This window comes from Leucopleurus acutus, assembly GCF_964270905.1.
Source record: "Leucopleurus acutus genome assembly, chromosome: 12".
Taxonomy (NCBI): Eukaryota; Metazoa; Chordata; class Mammalia; order Artiodactyla; family Delphinidae; genus Leucopleurus; species Leucopleurus acutus.
In genome coordinates, this window is record NC_139154.1 from 81,009,995 (window position 1) to 81,022,064 (window position 12,070).

Sequence of the window (12,070 nt, forward strand, 5' to 3'; positions counted from 1 at the left end):
ACACATGATACAGCAGTGATTGATTATAACACTATTTCTCTCAAATATCTTTATATTAGAAATTAAAAACCCTTTATACTGTTTAATAGTATAGCAAAAAAATTATATATACATGTGTGTGTGCTTTTTGATGGCCTCTCAGGAAGTTTACTTAGCTCAAGTTTGTCAAAGTGCACTTCCTCAGTTTGAATGGTGCTGTTCCTAAATACATAGCTATTAGAATCCCTGTCAGCGTAAGTCCATATGTGTCACCAGTTAAACATTTTTAACCAAAAGCAATCACTCTGTGAAAATATTTTAAAGGTGGTAGGAAGAGGCAAAATATAATTTTTTAAAAAAATATTTTTATGTGAGTGACAAAGATTTACATCTCTTATTATTAGAACTGTCCTTTCATTTTTACACAAAAGAAATATATACTGTGTATGTGTACTTTGTCTTGTAGAATTTTTTTTCCTATTGAATTAATTATTACAGCTTGCTAAATAACTCTTGTGAAGTAAGCATAAAGGAGTATAATTAACTGGAGCTACAAGAAGTGATAGTACAATAGGAGGCAGGTGTACCTACTGAAGGATAAAAATAATTACTTGAGAAATAGTTAAGTTAGAGTATTTCTGTGATAAGACAATTTTCCCCCTCTCGTTTCAATATTCACAACATCCCACCATGAAATGTTCAGTTATGGCTAAGAGCCCTTTCCCCTAAAAGGAATAACCTTGTTATTTAGTGAAGTACCTATTCACATTAACATCAGGGTTAATATTATGAGCTTTCTTTTCCTCATTGTAAGCATATCCTGTATTCTTTTTTTGTGTGTGTGTGGTACACGGGCCTCTCACTGTTGTGGCCTCTCCCGTTGCGGAGCACAGGCTCCGGACGCGCAGGCTCAGCGGCCATGGCTCACGGGCCTAGCCGCTCTGCGGCATGTGGGATCTTCCTGGACCGGGGCACGAACCCGCATCCCCTGCATCGGCAGGCGGACTCTCAACCACTGCGCCACCAGGGAAGCCCCTCCTGTATTCTTTGGTGAGAGGAATATGCTGTACTTTTTGTGTTCTAAAGGCTTATGATTCCTTATTTATAATTTAGGAAAAGCTCAAAGGCATAAATATTAATTACTAAGTTCTGAGGTATAGTTGTCTTTTATCTTCGGAAACATCAATTTCATATATGTGAAAACCAGTAGGACATAAAAAGGTTAAATTTGGTCTCAGCACTTTGCAGTGTAAGCTTCTACAAGACAGCAACTGCTTTATTGTTATGTATGTGTGTCTTTTGAATTTTCTATATGTTGAGGAGTTACTGTAGCAGACACACCCCAAAATCAAAGTGGTTTGACCCAATAAAAGTCCATTTCTTGCTCACTTTTCAGTCTAGAGAGGTTGACTGGACTTCCACGTGATCATTCAGGAGCCCATACACCTTTTATCTTATGACTCTGCCCTCCTTTGCATTCTGGAATCCTCTCCATTCAGCTGGTGTGGAGAAGGCATACTCATTTATTATCCACTCTCCTCCAGAAGTGACACCACTGGTGAGAGGTATCATGTAGTTCCATCGCAGTGTCAGCATGCTGGGAGTGGTGGTGGTGGTTGGGGACAAGGGGCTTCCTGCAACATCTCCCAGGTTTAACATTGTGCTTTGGACAGGGAGCCTGAATCTTCGGTGGTCCATTTACTGCTCTGCTAAAAGATACTACTTCCCCTTTCATAATATTATTCAAAGGTGGTAATATTAACTACCTCTAGGTTGTCAGAAAACAGGAGGCAAAGCACTCTGTGCCACAAATTCTTTACCCTATTCTTTAATTTCTCATTTCATTTTAAACCACAAAATATTTAACCAATTTGAGTCATTTAATCATATGGTCACTGAATCATAGTTTTAGAACTAGCTGAGGTCTTAGTACAATCTCTTCATTTGATAAATTAGGGAATAGGCTCAGAGATATGGAGAGGCATTCCTAAGGTCACTACGTGCCAGAACTAGGAAAAACAAGTTTCCCAACCTCCAGTCTAGTAATCTCTCCTCTGTACTATGTCATCTTTGAGGAGCCTTCTTTTACAAATTCATATCTCCTAAATTAATACAAATTGTTTCCCCAGTTTTCTTTCCTTTGACTACCTTCCTAAGATACTTACCCTGGAGAAAGGGGGATTTTAATTGATATAGAAGAGAATTAGTGATCTGAAAAGCATTTGTCATATTGTTATTGTTGGGTCCTGTAATGGAGTGCCATACTGACTTTGCAGGCCCAAGGAAGAATGCCCCAGACATTGGAGGGGCTGCAGAGTCAAGTGGGGCCTCTTTCAAAATTTTGTCTATGGCCAGCTCAGATCTTAGGGAACATTTATGTTAACTTAAGACAAAGAATACACCTCTTCCACTTCTATTGACTTAGAAAACAGATTAATTCAGCTGAGAGGTCTTTAAATTCAATGCAATTTTTCGCTAATGATTAGAGAAACACAAATCAAAACTACAATGAGGTATCACCTTATACCAGTCAAAATGGCTATCATCAAAAAAATCCACAATAAATGCTGGAGAAGGTGTGGAGAGAAGGGAACCCTCCTACACTGTTGGTGGAAATGTAAATTGATACAGCCACTGTGGAGAACAGAACTAAAAATAGAGCTACCATATGACCCTGCAATCCCACTTCTGGGCATATATCCAGAGAACATGGTCCAAAAGGATACATGCACCCCAGTGTTCATTGCAGCACTGTTTACAATAGCCAAGACATGGAAGCAACCTAAATGTCCATCAGCAGAGGAAGGGATTAAGAAGATGTGGTACATATATTATACAATGGAATATTACTCAGTCATAAAAAAGAATGAAATAATGCAGCAACATGGGTGGACCTAGAGATTGTCATACTGAGTGAAGTCAGTCAGACAGAAAAAGAGAAATATCCTATGATATCGCTTATATGCGGAATCTAAAAAGAAATTATACAAATGAATGTATTTACAAAACAGAAACGGACTCACAGACTTAGAGTATGAACTTATGGTTACCAGTGTGAGAAAGATGGAGGGAAGGGATAGTTAGGGAGTTTGGGACTGACATGTACACACTACTATATTTAAAAAGGATAACCAACAAGGACCTACTGTATAGTACAGGGAACTTTGCTGAATGTTATGTGGCAGCCTGGATGGGAGGGGAGTCTGGGGGAGAATGGATACATGTATATGTATGGCTGAGTCTCTTTGCTGTGCACCTGAAACTATCACAACATTGTTAATTGGCTGTACTCCAATATAAAATAAAAAGTTTAAAAATAAAAAAATAAATACAATGAAATTTTAAAATTTAATTGTTTAATTCTGTCTGTTCATATGTAATTCCAAACTTAAAAGTGCTATTTTATTTTAAATAACTCCCCCTCCACATTTAAATAATTCCCCACCATAAAGTAATATAAATTCATTGTAGAAAATACAGAAAAGTATATTCTTTAAATGACATGTAATTTCATTTCCTAGTAGTAACCACAGTTATCACAGGTTGTGCCTGGAGTTGGGTAGTTGGTTTAATTGTTTATGTCTCCACTAGAATGTAAACTTCCAGAGGATCAAGGCTTGTCTTCTTTTGTCTTTTCATCTCCATGGCTCACCACAGTGCCAGGAATGTAATAGGTATTCAATAAAATATTTGTTGAATGCTTATTGTGATTCTGGAGAGTGATGAGGCTGGTTTTCACATGATGGTTTTGGAATTTTTCTCATGGCTTTGTGTCTCACCTCACGCAAGTGACATACATGCGAGAGTAGGAAAGAGTAAGGGAATCTAAATTTAAGCCAGAAATGTTTTTCTTTAAATTTACTTTGATCACAGTAGATCACTAGTGACAAAGAGAAGGGCCCAAAACTTAGTTGCAGACAAAAGAAAGATACAGTTTATTGCTTTATAAGCTGGTTCATTGTAGCTCTCATATCTTTTCCTCCTTCCACTTCCATTTTCCTCCTGTCCTTCCTCCTCTACAGAATTTAGCATCAGGACTATAGCGTGAGATAAGCCTTGCCACCTTCAGATTCAACTTGTTGGCTTTTAAGGACTCTGAGGGTAGGATAGAAGGTCGATTTTTATTTTATTCATTCATTCATTCATGTTTTGGCCACACTGCCTGGCATGTGGGATCTTAGTTCCCCGACCAGGGATCAAACCCATGCCCCCTGCAGTGGAAGCGTGGAGTCTCAACCACTGGACTGCCAGGGAAGTCCCTTATTTTTAACTGTAAAGTTTCCTCTGCTGCATAAGCCCACCAAAAAACTACAAATTTTCCAGTGGAACTCAGGCAGTGTGTCTGTGTACATTTTATGTGTATGTATATAAAATGTTTATATATGTAAATATCTGTATATAAATATATGTGTGTATGTTTATATATCTGTATGTGTAGTGCTACCTGGTTACTTAGGTAATGGGGTAGAAATGTTAAGTACGTGATTGTTAGATTCTCTCTAAAATCTGGGCTCTATCAGGTTGTCTTGACTTTTTTGATAGAAAGTTATATAGGTTCTTTGGTAGTTGGATAAAACTCTCACAATTGCTCTATCCCTGGCCTCTTGGGAGCACATAAGTAAATATTTAATGGTTCTTTTCTAGTACAGCATGAATGCTTAAAATATTAATTGTGGTCAACCAGTTGTGTGGTTTTTGGTGTTCTTCTATGAGAACAATAACAGCACAGTTCTTTATTTTAGAACATTCTGCCTTGCTTTGTCCCTGATAATGTAAAGGTGGGCTGATTTCTAATGAAGACATTATAAAAATTGGACATGACTTAGAATTACAAAAAAGTTTATTCATCTCTGGAGACATTCTCAAATAAGTAATTTATGTTATATTTACATACTTGGAACTTCAGGCATATAGGTTAGGAGACCACCCTTCCTAATTTTTTACAGTAAGTGGCTTTTCTGAAACACAAGATCAGAACGGGTTGAGGGGAGGGAGATGCTGAGAGGCCAAGTTAGGTAGAGGCAACTGTGCAGGTGGCACTAGGACAATATCATGGAGGGGAGACACCCTCACTGCCATCACAACTAATACCTCACTAATGTTCCAAGTCGGGAGGTGTGGGGATTGCTTTGCACTCTCCCTTCCCAGGAGATTCCAATGTGCAGCCAAGGTGAGGATGCTTGCAAAGCTCAAATAAGTTGCAGAGAGAATGTATTATGTAGCTACAGGCTTTAGTTGGACCTCATCAATTATAATTAACCAATTGGGAATTCCTGGATGAAATTTAAGGTTCATTCAGTAGTGAATGTACATCGAGCCTCAATCTTGTACCAGATTCTTATTAGTTACTAGGAATAGAAAGATAAATAAGATATGGTTGATAAAGGAGCACAGTCTAGTGGAGGAGATAGAAATAATAACAAATAATGTAATACAGGGCGCATAGGATATTAAAAAAGAGTTGTCTAGAGTATTACTGGAAATACAGTAGACAGGAGCAGTTAACTCTGCCTGAGGTTTAAGATGTGGGATGAAGTGGGAATGGAATGAGAAATGGTCAGGTTTTCACAGAGGAAGTGATGAATTAAGAGTTTATCAGGTAGAAAAGGAGAGAAAAGAGGAGGTTTTAAAAAAAGTTTGTAACATGCAAAGATGTGAAGAAATTGAATAAGTGTTCAGGGATTGGTTGGAAAGCAAGATGCCTTTGAGATGTTTGTAGGTTTTGCATCTAGAAAAGTAGATCAGAGTCAGGTGGTGAAGTGCCTTATAAACCACATTCAGGAATATGGATGTTATCTTGCATGCTATGGTGTCACAGGGTCAAATGCATACAGGGACTAAGTAGATCATCTTAAGAGTGAAGCTGGTCAGGTGTGAAGCAGTTGATAGCATTGAAGGCTCTAGTAATCTGGATAGCATGGACCTTGTTTAAAGGCATTTAAGTAAGAAATGTTTTTTAAAGTTTAAATTTAAACTAAAATGGAATACTGTTTAGGTCAAATAAATCTGTGAAATTCAACCTTCAAGTGCCAGTCTGTAGTACCTTCAGTATAAGAGCCCAGTAAGGATCATAAGGAAAATCAGTAAGATCTTTATAGCATTTCTAAAGAAGTATTGCAGAAATATAACTAAGGGTTGAGGTTGGGCTGGAAATGTGGAGGTGAGAACATAGTAAAAAGGTTAGTGTAGTAATCTAGGTAAAGGGTTCCAGCAAGCCACCAATGCTTTCAAATAAGGTAGCTTGCACTGGTTGGCTACGCAGTCCCTCTGCTGTTAAGCTGCCATCATTGATCATACCCTCTGCCCAGCTCTGTTGTCATGTTGCTATACTGCTCCCCATCTTCATGTCATTTGTCCTGTTCTACTTCTCTGTGTGTTGAACAAGGTTTTGTTTGTTTCTCCATTGGTTCAGATTCTTAGATGAACACTCTGATGTTTCATAGAAACTTTCTTCTATTTCATCTGTAATTTAGCACTTTGGCATCTGGCTCCTGCTCCCAACATCTCACGCTGGAAAGATTCACCAAAGCAAGCTACTGGTTTTTACAATTGTTGTCTTCAAAGCTTGACACTCTTTGGGAACTGGTTTAGTCTTGGGTGGAGAACCACCATTTTTCTTTTTTATACTATGCTGGTTACTATCACCATCAGAAACACACTGCATTTGTTTAGAAGATGCCTTGATGAAATAGTTTCATTGGAACCTTACTTTTGTTTTTTTGTCTACTCTTGTTTTCTTCAGGTCCTATCACTGAAAATGACAAGTATTAACATTTTACCACATTTGTATTGCTTCTTGCATCCTCCTCCTTCCTGTATTTAGCTGGGTTATATAGATTGTAAATTCTTAGTCTTTTATGTCTGAAACCATTTCTTAAATGGTAGTTTAGCCAATATGAAACTCCAGGATGGCATCTATTTTCCCTTAGCACTTGAAGATCATTAGCTTCATTGTATTTTGGGCGCTGTTGCTGCTAAGAAGTTGTTGTCAGCATAATTACGCCTTTGCTGGTAACCTGTCTTTTCTTATGATTTTTCTCTTTATTCTTGCTGTTCCGTAGTTGCGAGGTATTTAGACATAGATTAGTTTTTTATTTATCCTGTTTATTTGTTAATATATATTTTCGACCTAAGGACTCCTATCTTTATTGGAACATTCTTAGCCTTTTCTCCTTAGTATTGCCTCTGCCATTCCCACTATTCTAAACTTCTAGAATTTCTTTTTTAAAATAAATTTATTTATTTATTTTTGGCTGCTTTGGGTCTTTGTTGCTGTGTGCGGGCTTTCTCTAGTTGCGGCGAGCAGGGGCTACTCTTTCATTGTGGTGTGCAGGCTTCTCATTGCGGTGGCTTCTCTTGTTACGGCGCACGGGCTGTAGGCATGTGGGCTTCAGTAGTTGTGGCACATGGGCTCTGGAGTGCAGGCTCAGTAGTTGTGGCGCACGAGATTAGTTGCTCTGCAGCATGTGGGATCTTCCCGGACCAGGGCTTGAACCCGTGTCCCCTGCATTGGCAGGCGGATTCTTAACCACTGCACCACCAGGGAAGCCCTAGAATTTCTATTAGGTGTGTGTACTTCTCAATCTATCTTCTATGTCTCTTACCTTCTTTAAAAATATTACCACTTTATTTCTCTGTACTACATTCAGGATCAGTTCCTCAGTAATATTTTTCATTAGACAACTGTTGCTCTTTGGACAGGTTTCTAGGTAAATCACTGGATCAGGAGTTTATGGCTGGTGACCTTTTATAATATATGTATGTAGGTAGGAAGGTAAGTAGGTAAGTAGGTAGTTAAATAGGACAGGTCATCTGCTGATAATGAAAGATACCAGGGTAAAATGAAGGAGACAGAAAGTGGTGAAGGTCACTGAGATGAGTAATATCATTCATTTCTTGGTTAAAAAGCTTTTATCTAAGATTTTTAAAAATAAAAATCTAAGTAAAAGAACTGATAATCATAGTTTTTCTGTTTTCCCTAATCATTAAAGAGAACTTAGTTGTATTAGCTGAAAATGTGAGTGTGTTTTGTTTTTAACTTTATGTTGGCAGAAGATAAAGAAGAGAGGTATGAGAATTAGAAGACCTGTATTTCATTTGGTCTTGGTTTTGCCAGAACTTTCGATGAGTTATGTAACTTTGCCAGAATGTACCTTGCCTATTTTTTGGTATTATATTGTTTTTATGAAGATAGTTGAGATGACTGATTATAAAAAGTTTTTGAAAACCATAAGCATTGGTCATAAGATACAGAGATGCAAGAGTAGTGTAAACCACAGATTTAAATGACTTTGGAAGTATTGTTTTTATGCTTATTTTCTCTAAATTAAAGTGGATAATGTGTTAGAAATATAGTATTGTTTTAAAGGAGATTTTTTTTTTTTTGCGGTACGCGGGCCTCTCACTGCTGTGGCCTCTCCCGTTGCGGAGCACAGGCTCCAGACGCGCAGGTTCAGCGGCCATGGCTCACGGGCCCAGCCGCTCCGCGGCATATGGGATCTTCCCGGACCAGGGCACGAACCTGTGTCCCCTGCATCGGCAGGCGGACTCTCAACCACTGCGCCACCAGGGAAGCCCCTGCTTTTCTTTTTAAAATAGTCTAAGTATTTAATTTTACTTGGTTTGTCCCAATGAATTTACTTGGTAAAGTATTTTTAGAAAAACATGTGGATGAAATATTAGTCATTTAAATTAGATCATATCTGTATTCAACATCTACTATATATGAATAATTTATAGAGCTTTATTGTAAGTGCAACGGTTCTATGTAATCTAAAGCAGATGATTTTTTGTTCTTTTAAAGGCGCCAGAACTAAATTTTATTATTTGATTTAAGATAAATTATACGTAATCTTTTTCTTGTTTGACAGGCAACCAGATAAACTGGTGGTAGTTTGGACGAGAAGAAGCCGAAGGAAGTCTTCCAAGGTTTGTCTGTTTTCTAAATTTCTTACCCAAATATTGAATTTGACTTTTAGTCAAATTATTAAGCCTCTCTGGTCCCAGTGAAGAATGTTTTAAAATATTACTTGATATTTTAGGTTATTTCTTATTATCTAATGTACTAAAATGGTTGATCAGGCACTGTATGTAATCTTGTTACTGCAGTTCCTAAAGCAGGAGCCAGTTACCTGAGTTTTGATTTTGGATTTGGTAGCCTTGAATAACATAATAGTTATTTAACTTCTCTGTGCTAGGATATCATGAAATAATGATTAAAAAATTATCACTTGGGGCTTCCCTGGTGGCGCAGTGGTTGAGAATCTACCTGCCAATGCAGGGGACATGGGTTCGAGCCCTGGTCTGGGAGGATCCCACATGCCGCGGAGCAACTAAGCCCGTGTGCCACAACTACTGAGCCTGCGCGTCTGGAGCCTGTGCTCCGCAACAAGAGAGGCCGCGATAGTGAGAGGCCCGTGCACCGCGATGAAGAGTAGCTCCCGCTCGCCACAACTAGAGAAAGCCCTTGCACAGCAACGAAGACCCAACACAGCCAAAAATAAATAAATTAATAAATTAAAAAAAAATATATCACTTACAAAATTATACCTAGGATTACTTTATTCAGATTCCAAGAGGATGAAGTTAGGACACACATAAGGAATGATGAGTTATCTGAGTCCATTGCTGGGTTACTGAAGAGGAGTTGGATTTTTCAAAGGTTTTAATTTTTTGTTCTTATGGCTTTGTGGGGAGTGGAACAAAATTTTAGTTATTTATTTATAATTTTTTAAAAAAATTTTTGACTGTGTTGGATCTTCGTTGCTGCGCGTGGGCTTTCTCTAGGTGCGGCGAGCAGGGGCTACTCTTCGTTGCAGTGCATGGACTTCTCATTGTGGTGGCTTCTCTTGTGGCAGAGCACAGGTTCTAGGCGCACGGGCTTCAGTAGTTGCGGCACATGGGCTCAGTAGTTGTGGCTCGCAGGCTCTAGAGCACAGGCTCAGTAGTTGTGGCTCACAGACTTAGTTGCTCTGCGGCACATGGGATCTTCCCAGACCAGGGCTCAAACCCCTGTCCCCTACGTTGGCAGGTGGATTCTTAACCACTGCGCCACCAGGGAAGCCCAGAACACAATTTTAAAATGTTCAGTAACAATTCTAGGTATTTTAAAAATTCCAATCTATAGACAAGTAAGTATGAGTATATTTGTATAAGCACACAATAACTACAAGCATGTTTATTGAATGTTGGTTTTTCCGTAAGTAGACTTAACGTAAAGAAAAATTTATTCATTTTAACTGAAATTAAATTTTAATTTAATTAAATTTCAGAATTAAAAATTTTTTAAGGGCATCTTTTTAAATTTTATTTTTATTGAATTAAAATTTATATATGGTATAAGTCACAGATCTTAAGTACACAATTTTATGAGTTTTGATCAATATATAGTTGTATAATTACCACTGCTATCAAGATATAGACAATTTTCATCACCTTTTTCCTTTGGGTCCTCTTCCAGTCAATTCCCAATCCTTAGAGGCAACTACTATTCCGATTTTTCTATCACCGTAGGCTATTTTTGCCTGTTCTTAAATTTCACATAAATAGAATCATACAAAAGTACTATTTTATGTCTGGTTTCTTTTGTACAGCATGTTTTCGAGATTTACTCATGGTATTGTGAATGTTGGTAGTTTAACATTTTTTATTGCTGAGCAGTATTCCATCATGCATATATACTGCAGTGTGATTTTTTATACATCTGTTGATGAACATTTGATTTGTTTCCAGTGAATATTCTGAGTGTTCAACTATTGTGAATAAATCTGTTGCAAACATTACTGTTCAAGTATTTTGGGGGACAAATGTTTTCTCTTGGACGAATAACTTGGAATGGAATCAATGGGTAATATAGGGTACATACATTTTGAACTTTTAATGTACCCCCACCAGCAATATAGGAAAGGTCCAGTTGCTTCACCTCATGAATAGCATTTTCTTCAAAGCATACATTTGTAGTTTGGGGGCATTATATTTTGGACATGTAATATCTTCTTATCTATTTATGAGAAGGGGTTCTAAAAATAGACTTAGGGTCGTCTGTCAGTTTTGCTCAGTGGGTCTTAAGCTTTTGTGAAAAGGAACAATATTAGGCCATCCACTAAGTGTGATAGAAGAATCTGAATATAACTATAAACATTAGAAATCGACCCTAAATGTTTTTAGCTATCAACAAAAAGTGATGTCCCTCTTTTAGAAACTAGGTACTAATTGTTTTCTTAAAACATTATGAAGCATAATGAAATACTTTAGATTAAAGGTCAATTCAGAATACCCATATTTGAAATTAAGTATACTTTTAATTTAATTACATTTTTGAAAGTCAGTCAAATAACTTTTAGGTCCAGATTCTATTTTATATTGTATCAAATATTGATTGAATCCAGATGGTGAAATACAAACATAGGCTACAAGTTGATTTTTCTCAAAATATAATATTTTCTAGAAGGAACTATTTCTTATTGGACTAATTTTCCAGTTGTGATGCTCTTAATATTTCAGATCCCTTCTGGATATTTTAGAAACATTGTATTTTCTCTTGAAACATTATAGGTGTACTTTTGAAAAGTTAATGAGAAGTTACAATGTGTTGTTTATTATAGCATATACATAATATGTTCATGTATATGTGAAATGCTGTTCTGTAAATTGTTCACAATAGCTAAATAAGGACGTAAAAATCAGTTCCAGAGCTATGAAAGAAATGCTAATGATATTATTGTGAAAATTAAACAAATAACTTTTTTTTAATCTTGAGAAGCTTGAGATCCATGGCATTTTGGAATTAAAAAAATAAAATAAAATTGTCCCCAGCTATTATTTTTTAAAAATTAGCTATCAGTTATATTAAATCCACAGACTAGAACCATTGTTTTCTTCTGAAAGACTCTTCTGTTTTCTGACATTTTTCCTTTGAAACATTATTTGCTTGCTAAGTCCCTTTGAAATCACTTAGGGGGAAAGCAGATTTCTGCAACCATTGGCCAGAAAATAGTCTAGTTTTTACTTTTAACTGTGTTTCTGGAAAGAGTTTGAACTACGCAGTAATTAATTTTCTTTGGTTATCTGTATAAGTTATTATTTATCTTGC

The 12,070-nt window shown here is 37.0% G+C and overlaps 1 protein-coding gene across 6 annotated transcripts in view; it reads left to right on the forward strand.

Moving 5' to 3' along the window:
- Positions 1–12,070, forward strand: part of EHBP1 (EH domain binding protein 1) — a 536,766-nt gene that overhangs the window by 239,695 nt on the left and 285,001 nt on the right. For all 6 annotated transcript variants that reach the window (XM_082851650.1, XM_082851653.1, XM_082851649.1 and 3 more), the window contains one exon: positions 8,850–8,907. In XM_082851650.1, coding sequence (XP_082707776.1) covers positions 8,850–8,907 — 58 coding nt within the window. The remainder of the gene's footprint in view (positions 1–8,849; positions 8,908–12,070) is intronic.